Source organism: Polyodon spathula, unplaced genomic scaffold (genome assembly GCF_017654505.1).
Source record: "Polyodon spathula isolate WHYD16114869_AA unplaced genomic scaffold, ASM1765450v1 scaffolds_899, whole genome shotgun sequence".
Lineage (NCBI taxonomy): Eukaryota > Metazoa > Chordata > Actinopteri > Acipenseriformes > Polyodontidae > Polyodon > Polyodon spathula.
In genome coordinates this window covers 1-18,379 of record NW_024472386.1, presented here as the reverse complement: position 1 = coordinate 18,379, position 18,379 = coordinate 1, and the positions used below count along the sequence as shown (strand labels likewise).

The 18,379-nt window shown below is 44.7% G+C and overlaps 1 protein-coding gene across 2 annotated transcripts; it reads right to left on the bottom strand.

The window, feature by feature from the left end:
* Positions 1-16: 16 nt before the first annotated feature.
* On the bottom strand, positions 17-16,470 carry LOC121309139 (cAMP-specific 3',5'-cyclic phosphodiesterase 4B-like). 2 transcript variants are annotated; one of them, XM_041242035.1, is made up of 4 exons: positions 16,171-16,470; positions 5,051-5,144; positions 1,002-1,186; positions 17-137 (listed from the first exon to the last, which is right to left on the bottom strand). In XM_041242035.1, the coding sequence occupies exons 1-4, from the start codon at positions 16,396-16,398 to the stop codon at positions 27-29; spliced, it is 618 nt and encodes a 205-aa protein (XP_041097969.1). In that variant the 5' UTR covers positions 16,399-16,470; the 3' UTR covers positions 17-26. The 2 variants fall into 2 exon arrangements, with proteins under 2 accessions (XP_041097969.1, XP_041097970.1); XM_041242036.1 differs by lacking the exon at positions 16,171-16,470 and adding an exon at positions 5,798-6,586.
* Positions 16,471-18,379: the final 1,909 nt, after the last annotated feature.

Below are 18,379 nucleotides of genomic sequence, written 5' to 3'. Positions count from 1 at the left end.
TTTCGAAGCATCCTTCCCCGGGTTGTCTAGTCGGGTACCTGGAAAATGGCGAACATTATACAGCTTAGCGGTCTGTTATTGGAGAACTCTGCCACTCGGAAGATGTTAAGGCCCCACTTGTTCAAGTCGTCCAGCTCCTGGAAAAACATAAGGGCAGAGGAAAAATAACAACAATTAGAAACCATTACGGCCCCCCCTGCATTTTTACAACAGCCTTGGATAAGACGAGGACAAAGATTAAACAGAGGGTCTCTCCGATCCAGGCTCAGCTTTGTAACGCCTCTCAGGTCAATTAGTAATATACTGCAGATGCTGTGTTTAACTCTCTGCTCAACTTTTAATGTAATGCATTAAGGAGGCCGCTCTGAAAAGAACCTAGGTGGACCTCATAAAAGCTTCCCATATTAAAACCAATGTTTAAGAACAGTGAAAGCCTGCTAACGCACAGGTAAGCATTGTAAAGAATAGGGAGGCACTACATGGCAAAGTATATTAACAAACATGGCAAACAAGGGTACACTGTGATAAACGCAGAGTATAACCAGGCGAAAAAGTGAATACTGTGATTAACTTTTCTAAGGGAGCGGCTTCCACCTCACGTTAAAATAAATAGCTCCATTTAAGCAGTTTAAATTACAAAATAATAGTCTTTTATCTGTCAGTGTCTGTTGTGAGGTGGGTTTCACAATGGGGTTCAGCTTTGCACATCTCATACACACAGTGATAACAGCTACAGCCAAACATTTTGCATCACCCAGAATTTTAAGATTGTAAAACCTCTATACTGTGCAGCAGTATTTCACGTTAGATTTTCGAAATTTTTCAATGCGTCTGTTTTTCTTCATTCAAGTATATAAAAAAAAAAACCTACAATATTTTAGTCATTCAGTGTGCTAACGTCACATTATTCAGCAGGTTTGATTCGACTCTGTGATTCTAAATGAGTTAACGCTGCAGGGTGATGCAGAACGTTTGGCCCCGGGCACAGCGGTGCAGCTTGCCTTGGTCAGGCTGTCCTCCTGGTCAGTCTTGACCCCGAAGCGAGGGATGCTGGAGTTGGTCAGGCTGGAGCTGTGCGTCAGTTTCTTGACGCCACTGATCTGACACATGGGCTGCTGTTTCTTCTTCTTCTTCTCGCGTTCCTTCTGCACAGGCGACGGGATCTCCACATCGTCATTCTGCTTGTCTGGAAACACACAGAGAGAGAGAGAGAGAGAGAGAGAGAGAGAGAGAGAGAGAGAGAGGGAGAGAGAGAGAGAGAGAGAGAGAGAGAGAGAGAGAGAGAGAGAGAGAGCGAGAGAGAGAGAGCATGTTAAATAAAAGATCTAAATTATGTTCATATATCTATATATCTATATCTATATATCTATCTATCTCTCTCTCTCTCTCTCTCTCTCTCTCTCTATATATATATATCTATCTCTATATATATATATATATATATATATATATATATATATATATATATATATATATATATATATATATATCTATATATATATAGTATATATATATATATATATTATTGTTCAATGGCTTTCAGCACCCCTACTTTAAAAACTGTTGCAGTGCCACTTTTCTCCTTTTCCCGAGCGTTTTACTTTATGTGCCTCTGTCTCAGACTGCGTTTTAATTTTAAAACACTTTGCTCGCAGACAAAAACTCTACTTTGTTAAAATAAATAAACAAATAAATAAATAAATGAAGCACCCAGAATTTAATTGCAATGTGAACTTTTCTACAATGCGCTTCACTGAAACGTTACACCTGATCTGTTCAGCCTGAAATGGCTCAGGGAACTTGCATTGCACTGGCTGCATATAAAATAACACTGAATATATCCCAGCCCCAAAGCAAGATTGCCATATACTGCAACCCCCTTTTTATTTGTGTCCTTGATAGCTCACTTCCCTGTGTCCATTAATACGCTGACCTAAAACGTTTTGCACTTCACTCTAGACTAGGCAATGCAATCCTTGCGTGCTGTTTGTCCTTCACCTCTTAAGATTTATGGCACCTCGTTTTTCTTAGAAAGCGCAAAAAACCCCAACCCATCAGAGACACTGAGAGGTCCCGTTTGCTGCAAGATGTGGTTTCAGCTGCTGTTCTTCTACGAAGAGTTTTTCATTTGCACATGGTGCAAACTTGCACATGGATACATTTAGAAACCTGCGTGCACTAACCTCCAACGATTATGGGGATAGCACTGGGACACAAAGGGATAGATTTTGCTAAAATGCGAAATTTGCCGAAATGCAAAATTTGCTCCATTTTTTTTTCTAAGCGAATTAAAAGCTACTGATGGTTTCAAAACTAGAAAGAAGTTAGAAACTTGGAGCAAAAGCTTAGTAAAGCTTCCTCAGAGTTTCAATGCTGGAAGAAGTATCGCCACAGAGTAAGAGCGTGCCTCAGCAGATACAGAGCACATCTCTGTAACTGTAGAGTGTGCTTTTGCTGAAAAAAACCCACGTGACGACCAAACTAGAAATCAACAACAATGTGTTCCAGTAAGCATACCTACGGCGTTTTAAAATAGTGCTGTAGCACCCAATGTTTTACTTTTAATAACAGCATCCTAAAAACAAGAAATAGAAGCTTGTAAACATGCCCAAAGCACATTTTAATAATCTCTTAACTGATGTAGCTAGCTTTAGTCTTGGGGATATGCACACAGGTATACAAACCAGCACACCGACTTTGCAATATTTCAAACGTGCAAGAACTAGGTATTTAAAAACTATGCATTCTCTTACCTCTTATAGTTATGAAAGTCCTCATGCTGGCTGCACAACTGTGCAAAGTAAAATCGGCGTTTGCTTTCTCTCCCTTTCTCCCTCTCCTTCGCCACTCCCTCTCTCCCTACCTCTCTCTCTCTCTCTCTCTCTCTCTCTCTCTCTCTCTCTCTCGTAGGGGGAGGGCTTCTCGTTTGCTTATCTGTTGGTTACTGTTAAATATTCAAATGCTGTTGATAGTTCATTTTCTCCAGGTATGTTGCAAGCTGATTGCTGCTCACCAGCGCGTGTCTATGTGGCACAGAGTGAGGATGTGGGTTCAAGCGGCCAGGACCTCTCCTATCAAAGTCAGACCTTATCTGACTGAAAACCTTTCCCTGTGCCGTATATAGGGCCTAGAGCAGTTAGCTGTTAGTTAGATGTTTGTAAAACAGTATTTATGAGTTTAAAAATGTTCTTGTAGGGACCGTCACGTATTACTGTCAAAAATGCGTAAAACTATATCACTCCAACAAATTGGTTTCAAAGGAGCGGAAAAAAAGTCAGTCCTTTTAAATGCTCTTCTGTGGCATTGGTTTCACAAGCACAGCTACAATGGGTATAAGCCATCAGGAGAATGGTACCATAGTGGTACTAATACAACATCCACAATGGGGTGGACCAACACAGACGGGCAATGCACTGCTGGTGGTAAGGTCAGCTAAGAGTTCTCGATGCTAACAGCACCTCGCCGGAATGTGGTCCCGGGTTTTGCTGAGGGACGGTGGGCTCAGCAGGTGCTTTAGCTGAATTGCTAGAGGTTTTTTCACTGGTCACAGACAAGGCTGGAACCTGGAATCGCTGATAAAACAAACATCACAGTGAGGGACGGATTTTCATAAGCTTTTGCATAAGGGCCTGCGGCTCTGCAGTTTGACGTCAATCGTTTTTTTTTTTCTGGTCTTATTTTTATTTCCCCCTCTCTGGAGTTTAAATCAGCAGAAATACATCCTTAGAAAAGTTGGGTCAATCTGCACAATTGCATTTCCCATAGTTTTTACAATATGCTGCACCACACCTCTCTGGGATTATAATGCATGCCTATGCTTTACCAAGCTGTCGCCCTGCTTCATTACACTTTGCTGTGCTTTTACTGTGGGAAACTTTTGTAAGGGTTAGTTCACCCTGGTTTGTTTTTAAATGTGATGACGATTTTACTGACGAAAACGCTTGCTATATTAAATTGGAAGCACGTAACCCAGCCACTGTTTGATATGATTATGTTAACTTGATTTCCAATTTTATAAGCCATTATTAATACTAAACATGTAAGATGCTTAATCCACAGATATCTATAATAATATCTTTATTTTTATATAGCGCCTTTCATAGTGGGCCACCATCACAAAGCGCTTTACAGAGGCAGGCTGTGAACTGCGCATTATATGCAGAGTCACTTCCAATAGGACACTGACTGATCTCATCTGCAGAGCACAAGGAGGTGAAGTGACTCGCTCAGGGTCACACACACAGGGAGTCAGTCAGTGGCAGAGGTGGGATTTGAACCCGGGACCTTCTGGTGACAAGCACTGGACTTTAACCACTGAACCACACTGCCTCCCATCTACTTAATTTCTACAGTTTTTTTTATCTTTTGCAGAATTGGACTGGGTGTGTCGCAACAGGATGCTCCAGCAAGGATACAACTTATTGTCAATTTTTTAACTGTTTAAAGTGATCCTGTGGTGTGCATGCATCATTCACCCTGGTGAAATGACTGACGCACGACTGTGAAAGTGGGAAAGGGAACTATTTTCACAGCGTCCACCAGGGTGCAGCACAGAGCCATACTTTATTGCTACTGCAGTAAAATTATATTGGAATATCTTTTGCAGAACACAGTTCGGTGCCTGAGGTATAGGGTGATACAAAACACAGATGGGTGTTGTGCAGCAAAGAGGGCATTCATACACTCGGGGGTTCATTTGAGCCGGATCGCACCAGATCCCAGATCCAGTATCTTTTTGTCTGACGAAAATTATGCGAAAAAAAAAAAGAATACCTTTGCCTTTGAAACTCCATCCCAAGTCATATCAGGAAAGCTGTTTGCCAGTGGCATTTTATTATTTTAAGAGTTTTTACTGTCAAGCGTCCCGGGATGCTCTGAATGAACAGCGTTACAGAAAAGCAAACTGTATTGTAATACATCCTAGTGCATCAGGTCTTATAAGATAAGGGTTATAAGATCACATCCCTTGCTCTTTACAAATGAACCCTGGACTATACTGCACCTGTGGTAGTAGAGTAGGTCTATAGGTCTAAGTGTAGTAGAGACTCACCCAGGAAAGTGCTGGAGATGTACTCTGACACCTGGTTCCCAGACCGGCTCATCTCTGACAGGTGAGTGAGCTCCCTGTTCAGCATTCTCTTGAACTGAGGGGTGAGAGAGAGAGAGAGAGAGAGAGAGAGAGAGAGAGAGAGAGAGAGAGAGAGAGAGAGAGAGAGAGAGAGAGTCATGTTAATCAGCATGCTTCCCAGCCTTCGATCATCCAAGAGCGAAACTCCACCAAACAGCCCCCACTTTCTCACTTTGCTTTTTCTTTGATACAGCTTTTGCATTTTCTAAGGGCATTTTATATCAGCTGCAGGTCCAGCTCTCTTTGCTATGAAACCCACAGATCATTCCTTGGAGACTTTGCCGAGGGAACCGTGCCATTCACCGGGCTTCACCGTACTTCTGTGTGTCTGAAATAAACTTTCCCAACAAATTGCCAGCTGCCCATTCCTACAGTTAAATCACTGCCTCCCATTGCAAAAGATCCCAGCTTACGACCCAAACACCTCCCTGGCTTGAAATTCCGTTGAGACGCTTAAGAGCATTCTCACAAGCACACAGTTTAAGGTTCCACAGGCATGCACAGCCCTCCAGCCTTGAACGGAATGCATGCATTTCAATTACGCAGAATCATCACGTGCCGGTATTCAGAAAGCGTTTGTTATTTAAAGAATGCTCACTATGTGAACAAGTACCTAGTTTGATATTCGTGACTTGGTAAACATGCCCTGATTTTTATATTTATCCTTACCTTGATGTAACCCCATGAGACGGAGCGGAGATAGTTGATTTCAGGCATTGCGCACAACAAAAGTGACACTTTGTAAAAAAAAAAAAAAAGTATATTTATTTATAGCTAAAAAGCTAGACTGGAGTTCAGACTTGGAGAGATTGCCTAAGTAATGTAAGACAAGCTAGCGTCCAAAAAAGGCTGGGGGTGTGTTAAAAGCACAGCAGTGTTGTAAGCTAGTTAATCTATATGACAATCCATTCCCGGGAATTCTGCAGTGTGTCTTTGCCAAGTTTAGCAGCCCCTTTTGGTGCAACAGAGCAGAATCTCAGCACCCTCTCTCCCTCTGTCCCTCTCTCTCTCTATCTCTCAAGCAGCTCAGCAGTGTTTTCTTAAGGCACCAGCTTGCTGTCCTCATTTTTTTGTACGCTCACCGGAAGACAAGCCTCATTGGTGCAAGCTGCAAAATTGTTAAGCTCTCATTGGTCTAGCTCAGATCTGCTTGGCGCAACAAAACCCGCCCCTCCTTTTGAACCGATAACACGAACTTTTACAGATTTAACGATAAACTGACGTTTCACAGACGTTACAGCCTCTGTTTAGTTGACGGATGTGGGAATTGATTATGAAAGGATCAGACCGCAGGCCTCCTAAAGCAATGGGCAGCACATGTTACTCCAGCACAGAGCAGCTGCGGTTTATCTAGGAGAGTGGCTCTGTGGTTTGGTGATGGGATATAAGCTCTTTGTCATCTACTGCAGTCAAGTTTTGCATCACCTAGAATTTTAGGATTGAGAGATAATTTAAAAAAAAAACTATATGAACATAATTTTGATATTTTATTTAAAGTCACGCAAAAGTCTACCGGAAGCCATAACATTAGTACAGTGTCTCGAAATGTCACATACTCAGAAGTATATAGGAAAACTATAAAGTGGTGTGCAATTCAATATGTTAACGTTTCATTCGACTTTGTTAGTTCTATCGGGTGATGCAAAACTGATGGTTATAGCTGTGCAGGGAAACTGTACTGCATTTGTGTATCAAAAACTATATTTGTGTGTGTGTGTGTGTGTGTGTGTCCTGCCACAGCTTTGTGCAATTCATATCAGGATTGAAAACACACACACACACGCACACGCAAAACTCTTCCCATGATACACTCCTGCGCATTCAACATTTTCAAGCGTTTACCTAATGAAAATTCACCGCAGCACAGTTCAGACGAGCCTCTGTTCCAGTGACCAATCTAATCGCGCCTAATAATCTCCATGACAACAGGCAAGGTCTCCCTAGCAACTGCATCCTCACGCTCCGTCCTCAGGCAAAAAAAATAAAGAATTTGAAGCAGAGTCTGCTTATTCACTGATACTGATACAGGCTGGATAGCTAGTCCTGACTGGCTAGTTCCCATGGCAGAATGACCCCTTAAAAATAACAACAACAACAAAGAAATACCTTTAATTCAGTTGCATTGCACCCAGCACGTTCCGAGACATTAAACTGAGCTCTGGTTGTAAATTACAGCAATGACTACAGCTCTGGCCAAAAGTTTTGCTTCACCCTGTAGAATGAACTAATTTGGCTTCATAAAGTCAAGTGAAACCTGTTGGTTAATGTCAAGTTAGCATATTGAATTACACACCGTTTGGTAGCTTTAAATACATACTTCACGAAAAAGTTCACACAGTTGTTTTTTTATGACGTCTCAATTCTAAAATTCCAGGCGATGCAAAACATTTGACCAGAGCTGTGCGACAACAAGAAAAAGGCTTTTTAAGGCTAAAACCAGAAATATGGGTGGTGTTGCAACAGGACCTCAATGAATAAGCATTCCCTTATATGACTGTTAATTCCGTGTTAATTGTGCATTTACTGTGCATGCTCGTAGATTACCGTGCTTTACTACAGCATAACGCACGGTCTCCAAAGTGCAGTGTTGAAAGAAACACAAAAGGCTACTGTAGGTTCATTTTGAAATGTGATCTGTGGTGCTACGTTAGGTTAAAGAAATGAAAGGGTTAAAAAAAAAAAAGGGTAGTATTTTATCTTTTAAGAAATGTTCTTTTCTAAGGGATCAGCTTCCTGTACCCTCTCGTGCCAAATTCTTCCACAGAATCATTAAAAAAAAAAAACATTAAACGTGCAATGGAAAATGGAAAGTTAGGCCAAAAGCAGGAGATGTTTATTTATGCAGGCCTGTGCCAGACTCACAACACCCTGCCATCTGCCAGTGGTGCTGGACCCACGTCACTGTCTTTTCTCTGCAGAAACGAGAAGACGCAGGCTCGGGACTCATTTAGAATAGCCTGCACACAAATGTTCCCACATCCCAGCATTCAGAGAGTACAAGAGCTTAACAGCCTCCCTCTGTGCTGGTGGAGCAGAGGAAGAGAAAGGGAGGCTCTTCTACTCTCCGAGCAGCCTCCCTCTGCTCTGTGCTGGTGGAGCAGAGGAAGAGAAAGGGAGGCTCTTCTACTCTCCGAGCAGCCTCCCTCTGCTCTGTGCACAGGGAGGCAGTGAAGGCTGTGCCGACGCTGTGGAGAAGCTGGCTCTGTGAATGAACAGCAGTTTATTTTCAGGACACTTACAGTGGTGGGTGTAACAATTGGGAACTGTTTTCTGCAAAATAACCTTCAGCCCCACTGCCTCGCTATACTGGCTGTCATTTCCATAAACACATTCACTTTGTATAAGCAATATTTTGTTTGGCATTTGAACAGATCTGTTTATTATTCCCTGGCACCCCTGCGGTCGAGTTTGCTTGGGTTCCGCTGTATCAGAGTGCTTTGTAGAAAAGCACCCTGCTTTTACATGTATTTACAGTAAAGTCACTGGGTCTCATCTTCATGTCTAAGACAGATAAGGAGCACTTTGAAAATGCTACTAAATATATATTTATTTTTCTCATTACAACCGTGTTAGACAAACGTCTTCAATAAATGATCAGAATACTCATTGCTCCTGCCTCTACACTGTAATAAAAAAAAGACAGACACCTTTTATGCAAATCTGAGACTCAGTCAGTCTGAGATACTGGATCACAGCAGACAGACAGACAAGCACACACACACACACACACACACACACACACACACACATAAACACGCAGACACACCCAAACAGACACACAAACAGACACACACACTGACACACACACACACACACACACACTGACACACACACACACACACACACACACACACACACACACACACACACACACACACACACACACACACACACACACACGCACACACGCACACACGCACACACACACACACACACAATGTTTTTAACCTCTGAGCTAGGATAAGCTGGTGGAAAGATAATTAGATTTAATTGATACCTAAACATAGGACCATCTGAACTTGAGACTGAGAATGAAAAAGAAAACCCCCATCAGACTGTGTTATTTATTAAATAATAATAATAAAAAAGGCTCCTAGGAAAATAGAGTGAAACTGACTCGTGAAAAGCCTTATTGATCTGTTTCATCAGCGAGATTTGTAATGTGTGTTTGCGTAATTCATAATAATAAGGTAATTCATTATAAGGTGACATACCTGCCTAGGTATGAAAAATCATGAAAGCACGCACTTTAAAATCACACAGCAATATAAAGCTGCCACTGTGACCGACCCCAATAGCAGGAGACCGATGGTGTGACAGCCAATAGATGATTATCAAACAGTAAGAAAAAATCAGGACACTAAACTGCTGTATGGAAAGCATTCAGTTCTTTCAAGCCATGCCAAGCTAACAAATTCCCAGGAAAAAAAGGTGGGATTTTATCTGCTCCTCTCCCCGCTCTCCCGTTATTCTTAAGAGATTTTTTTTTTCTAATTATTACTCCCAAGGTGCACTTGCAAACATCTTCCCAGTAGATTTCTAACAAGGGGCTAATGCATTACCAGGGGAAGCAGGTGCTTTTAGTAATGCGTAGACATTAGAGACAATAATGGCACTGCATGTAACGACCTCTCTTCCACTCGCGAAAGGACGGCCCCGCAATGTCAACACTGGAACGGCTCAAACGATTTCTCCGAATTCAAATGCAGGGCACTTGCTTGAACGGGATTTGCTGTGCATGCTGAGGAAGTACTAGCATGCCATGCTCACTGATACTGTCTTGCTTTCTCCAGATAAGGGAAGTGGAGCGTTTATTTACTTGCATACAGTGTGCTATTGCCACATGTCCTTGCATCCTATTTTCACACTGCCCTGCAGGACTCACAAGCACACAATTAACCAAGTCATTTAAAACTCGTACAAACAGACAGAAATGTATATTTCTTGTTTTCACAAAGTGCTTTCATGATTTATTATTATTATTATTATTATTATTATTATTTGAGAAGAAAAAAAAATGCAGATATTAAACCCCATTCCAAAAGCCTTTTTCTTCAAAAGTTTTTATGACTAAAATAATATTCTAGGAACAGTTCTCATACTGCATTAGGAACTACTGCACCTGCTCTTCATTGAGGCTAATGGGCTTGCAAACTCAATTTACACGCTGCAGACTCAGAGGGACACCGAGCCTGGCACTCAAAGGGTTACACTGCATTAATGCCTTTTCCAATCCCTGCACACCAAACCACATGCCACTTCAGGACAACACGATCCTCCCAGTCTGCTACAAAGCATACAGAGAAGTGTATGCGTTTCACCAGCAGGGAGTAATACTGACAAATTCAGCCATTTCCACACACCTGCCCTATTCACAAAGCCCCCCCTTTTCTTTTTTTCGAGAGGGTTTTGATGCGTTAAACACTGTTTGGTATTCATGCAGCCCCTCCAGATCTGACTGTCTGATTTCTTTAAGCAACCCTCTGCAAGTGTCCGCTGCATGATATATGAATTCTGGTTTTCTGAATAGGGCCCAATGTATTATGAAACAGCCCGCCTCCTCATTTCAGAAACAAATAAAACAGTTTGCATTTGGAAAAAAAACAAACACAGTACATAAAAAAGAACAATCTACAGAAACCATGCACCAGGCTCTACTGTTGTAAATGGTATTTTGTTATTTTTTCAACCTCACCTGGTCCCACCATCCAACCAGCCATGGCTTGGAGCACGTCTCGCAGAACAAATCCACCAGCGGCACCCTCCTGACCTCGGAGGCATCGCTGCCCTCCAGGAACACTTCGGATGCCGCTCCAGGACTGCTCCCACACACCCCCACCGGGCTGCCCAGCTCTAGCTCCAGCTCAGCCCCCCCGGCCGCTGCTGCGGCCAAGTGGACCCTTAGGGATGCCAGGCTGGGCGATCGGGGCACCTTGTGGTGGCGGTGGCCCTCAGTGAGCTCCGCGAACTGGGCAAGCTGTGGGCAGTGCAAGGTGGCAGCATCCAGCCTCTCAGTCACCACTTGGACGCGGGAGCAGGGGCTGTGCAGGCAGGCTGAGCAGTAGCGCAGGTGCCCCCAGTGGCATGACGGCTTGTCCCTAGTCCGTGTTGGCGAGGTGTGGTACTCCAGTACGGCGGGCAGGCAAGGAAAAGGGTTTGGACAACCCTCCCCTCCTTCAGGTAATAAAAAAAAAAAAAAAAAAAAAAAAAAAAAAAAAAAAAAAACTCAAAACGGCAGACCTGATATCACATCTCGCCCCCCGCGTGGGTTAACTGAAACTCAATCCTCGGTTGGCTTCCAGCTTGAGTCCTGAAGGGCAAACTGGCTGCGCGAGATCCTGAGCCAACCCCCCCCTCCGCCAGCCTTCCCTCTCATCCAGAGTGACGGCAGTAAGATGTCTTCCTTGCTCACTGCAGACAATCAGGAAATTCCCACAGTGCAATGCTCCTTCTGCTGCTGCTGCTGCTGCACAAACTAACCCCCACCTGCAAGCAAACACCAGACAACCTTGCTTCCAAGCCTGTCTCCTCAACGGGGGGCTCAGAACCTGTCCGCCTTCCCCTGAGTCCGAGTCCGAAGCCAGGGAGGGAGGACAGAGAGAATCCAGCAGATCCAATTCAAATAACAGCAACGAAAACTGAATTCAAGTCAGTCAGATTATTCCTTTGCCTTTCTGTTTGTGCCATTGCCCTTGTTTTTATGTATATATTTTCTTCCCCCTCCCCGTTTGGTCGCAGTCTTTCTGGCGAGCCAGTGAGAGAGATAGTATGTTAGTATGTGCGTCTGCCTGTGTGTGTGTGTGTGTGAGAGAGAGAGTGAGCGCGCGAGAGCGAGCGTGTGATCTGGAGAGTGAGTGACAGCAGCCTACACTGTGCTCTGTGCAGGGAATCAAGTGGCCCATTGAAGACAGCAGGCGATTACTGATCCAGCCACCCGCGCAGCACGGCGATCCGGACCACCTATTCACCAAGTCCAGGGGATTAGGAATAATTTGAATAAGAAAAATATGAGAACAAGGCAGAGGAAAGGTCCTTCTTTTTCAAAGCATCTTCTGTTTTCCTAATGCGTGTAGGCAAGAGATGTACAGAAATCTGCACAGATGTTTTGAGGATTGTGGGGAATAATCCAATGCAACTAGCCGGTCCAGCCTTAGCAGTTTCCCCAGCTCATACTGTTTTTTTTTTCTCCTCTGTTTTTCTGCCCTGCTGCATTGGCACAGCACGGCCTGGGATGTGACAGAAGCGAGGATGTGATGTCAGGTACTAGTGTATAGAAGGAGGAGAAGGAGGAGGAGTGTATCGTATGAGAGAGTGTGTCAGGGCAAGGGGGAGGTGTGTGATGCTCACAGCGCATGCTTTTTAAGAGAGACACCTTGAGCAGAGCAAAGAGAGCTGGGGACCAAATAAGCACACACTGTGCGTTTGCAACCACAGATTAATATTTAACATTTGCATGCATCTTTAATACACAAATGCACATGTGGTATCCATGCAACACCATCATCGATACCCGACAGGCAGTGTGCACATCAACTACTTTGCAAAATGAGTTTCAAAAGCTTCTCTGTGGTAATGCTGTGGTCAGCTTGCTGCAGTTCTAATGGAGAGCTGTAATGGATAGTAAAAAAACATGCACTGTCCCTTTAAGAATCCCTATTTCACTGCAGCTCTGAAGAGAACAGCAACAGCTATGCAGTGTGCAGCCCTCATCATCAGAGACAGGAGCCAATCAGAGAAAAGGGGTCGGGGCCAGCCTTCCAGCATCAGCACCAGCACAAACACAAGAGCCTGCTGGCTGCCATGCTAGTCTGGCACACATAGAATACAAACACTGCAGTGTGCTTGCAAAATCAACACAGAGGCACCAATTGCAAAGATACACACTTGCAGCATGAGCTTTTAAAACATGCCGCAAAACACAGATATAAGAGAAAGTCCACAGTCTAGCCTTGCAGGAATAATGTTTGAAAGATACCAGTGGGGCACCATTAAAATCCCAGGGTAATCCAGGCAAAGCAGAACTACGCTCACAACATAGCGTTGCCAGCAATGGCAATGTTCTGGTGCAGTGGCACGCTGGCTGTCTGGTACTGATCCAAAGGATTCCACTGGGTTGCCAGCGTGCGTTGGTTCACTCCACTGATATGAGCAAATGTGTGCTTCCATTCTCCAAGTAGCACAAGTAGCTCTCAGCCCGGCAACAGGAAACAGCACAAAGCAAGGAAACATGGAAAGATCCAACCAGCCAAGGCTAGACCAGCTCGGAACAAAAGCTGTGAGAATATCTTTATATAGCGCCTTTCATAGTGGGCCACCACTGCAAAGTGCTTTACAGAGGCAGGCTGTGAACTGTGCATTATACGCAGAGTCACTTCTAATAGGACATGATTTAATATCTCATCTGCAGGACGGATCACAAGGAGGTTTAGTGACTTGCTCAAGGTCACACAGTGAGTCAGTGACAGGAGTGGGATTTGAACCCATGACCTTCTGGTTACAAGCCCTGGACTTTTACCACTGGACCACCACACCCTAACCCTAACCCTAACCCTAACCCACACTGCCTTCAACATAACTGAAGCCGTGCACACACTGAACTGCACAAAGCTTTGGAAAACTAACCAGGTCAAATTCCAAGTAAATCAGAGCCTTAAAACACCCACTGCTGCTTTATGAAGCGTGCCTGTGCTTTATTACAATGCAGTAACGCTGCATCCTTTTCCAGGATTTTAATGGAAGGGTTCTAGGGTTATAAAGGAACTCAATACTAATAAGCACAGATATATCAGCAGACTCGCACACTGTGTGCCCTTGTACATGTGGAACATTTTAAAAGTCATTACCTCTGCTCACCCCCTTCCCTCTGCTCCAGCCCTGCTTCTGCAGATTGCTCCAATTAAAGAGGTATGGAAAAGGGTTTCAAGCTTGTCCAGGTTTTTTTGAACTGATTGTTCTGCTTGATGCCTTTAAGTGCTAGAAGAGAAGGAGTGGTGTGGAGTTTCCTTTTCTTCCCACCCCCTCGTGCCCCGTTTCGCACGCTACAGCACGACAAGGTTATAATGTGTTTCTGGTTAAATCTGCAGAAGGAGATGGCAGTGGCTTCCGCGCCGCTCCTGGTAGTGTAGTGAAGAGGGCTTCATCAGCCCCTCATCCATCCGCAGAAAACCCAATTGTGTGCTGTCTGATGGCAAGCAGGGAATGCAGCCTGTGACCCACATGGTTTCAAACCTATTGAACACATTTGTCATGCCAGGCAAATGCATGGCAGATGGATGCTGTCTAATGCAGAGTTGCACGACTCTTTGTCCCAAGACAGATGTGTTTGCTCTTTAAGCTTTTTCGGTGAGGTGAGTATAACTATGAGTTAATACTATAAACATACATACTGTGCATTAACATTGTTAGAGCTGTATTTTGTTCATAGCGCACAGTGCCACCAGGTGGTCAAACTGAGCTAATACTCTTACGAGTGTTAACACCCCCAGCCTTTTACTAGCTTCAATAACTCTTGCACTGCTTCTATAAGAGGAACACGTCTATAAGGGACTGTGTAGCTGTAGCCAAAAGCTTAGATCTTTTATTTAACATTGTGTAATCAAAGAAACTACAAAATGACATCGCAAAAGGCTACCAAAAGCCATAATAGTAGTACAGTATTTCATGCCAGATTTCCAAATGCCACATTTTTCTATTTTGTCAGTTTTTTGCTACACAAACTACAAAGCCGAGTGTAATTCAACATGTTAACGTGACTTTATTCAGCAGGTTTCAATCGACTTCATCAAGCAGTATTTGTTAATTCTATAGGGTGGCCAGAGCTGTACCACATGGGCAAGGCAGAACGTGCTGTAAGGAAACACCCAGGGTCAGCATGGACCCTAACCCTGGTCCCCTGGGTGCTGAACACAGGACCTTCGTTACTGTTTCACACAGAAACTTCTACACAGCTGCACAAACTTTCCCACACTGTCAGAATGCATTGCATCCTAGTGTATAATAAACCCTGGCCAGGTTCCTGAGAGCTTTATAAAGGAATACTGAGCTGAGGCAGACATAAACAGAGCTACTGCTGCACACACACACACACACACACACACACACACACACACACACACACACACACACACACACACACACACACACACACACACACACACACACACACACACACACACACACACACACACACACACACACACACACACACACACACACACACACACACACACACACACACACACACACACGCTCAAACAAAAAGCAAGAGCAGGCTCTTTTCAGGAAGCAACAACAGCCCTACAGAAGACCAAGTGCATTGAACTCAGAGAGGGGGGCAAAGCTGTCTGCTGTGCAAACCAGAAGCACTCTTTGAGCTGATCTGACGGGATCTCAGCTCCCATTGGCTATCCAGTTACAGGACATGCTTGGAAGCCATTCACCTGCCTGGATCTTACTGATGTCAGCCACACGACATGGGATAAAACAGCCTTAAACGCAGCTCAGAAAATAAACGACAAACAAGAACTGAAGAATTCCACACCAGAAAAACATGAGTGAAGTAACTTTCTTAACAAAGGGGCCCCACGCCAGTCATAATGTACCGCCGCTGTGGATGGACTGGCTCTCCTCCCTCGATCCCATACTCATCTGCACAACGTTACTTCATTATAAGTTGTATTTAAAGACCATTCCTCCCAGCCCAGCGTTCTGAGACTTTAACAAAGATCGAGCCAATAACCCTAACCCTGACCACTGAGGCAGACTATACCGTCAATGCGTTAAAGTGTCGCTTCATATATAAAGCACGCCACGCCACGCCTTTTACACAGCAAGAGAATCGCTATAGATCACGCAAAGCTACGACATCACCTTGCGCCGCACGCAGGCTAATAATTTGGATGGTTTTCAACCTTTTTCATCTCAGGTACCAGTGCTTCCAACAGGAGGGACCGCCAGGTGTACCAGTAACTCAAACTTAAATGGCTGCTGTAAAGCCTGCCCCTTGTGACCGCAGTGTGCATTGCAGGCTCTCTGTACCATACCTTATTGGAAGCCATCTCGCTGACGGAGCGGTAGGTTTGAACAGTCTCCAGCTGGTCCAGACACCAGTCCAGTTCCTCCAGAGTTTCTTTGGCCAGTTGCTGATACATTTCTTCTGTGGAAGCAAAGAGAGGACGGAGGGCATGGTCAGTGGCACCCGACGAGACACCCAAAGTTAACCCAGGCAGGCCAGCCCAGAACCCCAGCCCCGATCCACAGCCTCTCTGCATAGTTCCCTGCCTGCCTGCCTCCCCGCCTGCCTCCCTGCCTGCCTGCCTGCCTGCCTGGCTGATTGTTAGAGCTACACCGTACAGGAGAGCGTGTTTGAGTGCAGTGCTGCACTCTGCAGGAAGCCCGCACTTCCGTCTTCCTCTCTGACCTGGCAGGGGCCTGGAGGGAAAGGGGATCAGCTCACGGCACGAGCCGGGGCTGTCCGAGCGCCAGCATCCTGGAAGAGTGAAGCGACAAGCCAAACCATAATAATAATAATATTTACGCGACAAGGCTGCTAAGCACTGAAGTATAATAGGGTTCAGAATTTCATTGAAATATTTAGTGATTATGTATGGCATTACTAGAGATAGACTGCCATATAGCTGTTGCACTGTAGGAGTTGTACTCTGTACACCAATGGCAATGCATTTGGGGAATAGCAGCTACAATGGGGAGAGGCAATACAATGGCAGTACCAGACAGCGTGCAACAGCATCAGGGCTGTGCAAAACGAGCGCCACATCTAATGAGTTGGCAACGCTGTGCTCTGATAGAAATTCTATTGTGTGGTTTTTTTAATGCACCAGTATTATAATGGTGTCTCAAGGGGGGTTGAAATGTTCTGTAAGGGATATTTTGTCAAAGCCTCCGGTCTCCGCGCCGCACACACACACGCACACCCCTCTCCTGACACACAGGCAGACAGGCAGGCGGCTGACGTCAATGCCTCTGCTCTCATACTCCAGTGAGCAGCCGGCGCTCTTCAGTGGAGACCTGCTGAGCTAGCTCGAGACCGGGGCTCGATACAATACAGAAACACAACAATCTGATCTGCCCCCTGGGCCCAAGAGCAGGAAAACAGCTATGACAGCGAACGCAGGGGCTGTCTGTCTGCTGGAGTGTGTCCGTGTCTAGCTGTGAGTGTCTGAGAGTACGAAAGTGTCTGTGAGCGTACCGAATTGTGAGAGTCTGTGCCTGTCCCGTGTCTGTCTGTCTGCGAGCGTGAGGTTCTCTGCGTGTTTGTCTACGCGTCTGTCTGGCCAAGTTCTCCACTTAAGGGTGTGATCGCTGACTCTCCCCCACCTCTGTAGGGCAGGGGTTGTGCTGTTCCAGACTTGCCTTACTTCAAAGTAAGCAGGCAGACAGACAGACAGACAAGCGGTACAATAAAATCAAATTAAAAAAAAACACTCCTGCTCCACTTTCTGTTTTAACCATTTTTACAATAAAAATTAAAACTCAAAAATAGAACCCTTATCTCTCTCTCGCATGTACCTTTCACATCCGCTACCTGCTCCAAACCAAACACTTTCCACAACCAGCGACAGTCGGCTGGTTAAACACCCCCCCCGCTTTATAAAAGCAGTCCGTGGTGAAAGGGACCTGGTATCACTGCATCCCAGTCCTGCTCTGTGGACCTGTCTAACCCAGCGGACCGGCGCTTGTCTGTTATTCTGCACGGCTTGGCCCGGGGGCTGCGTTTGTTTGTCTTACTGGGCGAATAAAAAAGGACACCAGCGTGATAGTCTGGCTCGGCGGTCCGCTCTCTTTGAAAACAGGATGCCAAGAGGAAACGGGAGAGCAGCTCTGTAGACGAGGGCTGTGCCTTGATGCGAACCCGACCTACAGCTACAGCCAGAAGTTCTGCATCACCTTGAGGCATCATTTTTAAAATAAAAACGATATGAACATAATTTAGATCTTTCATTTAACATCGTGTCACTAAAGAAACTGCAAAATGATATCGCATAAAAAGTATACCAGAGGAAGAAAACAACTTTGACAGTTTTTCAGTTAAGTATATGGGAAAACTACAAAGCGGTGTGTAATTCAATATGTTAACGTGACATTATTCAGCAGCTTTCATTCGACTGCATGAAGACAAATTAGTTCGTTCTATAGGGGACTGCAAACGTTTTATCCAGAGCTGTACTTATATTCACAAAAACCTAAACACCACGATGGGGACAAAACCCAGTGAAACGAAAGGGAATCGCA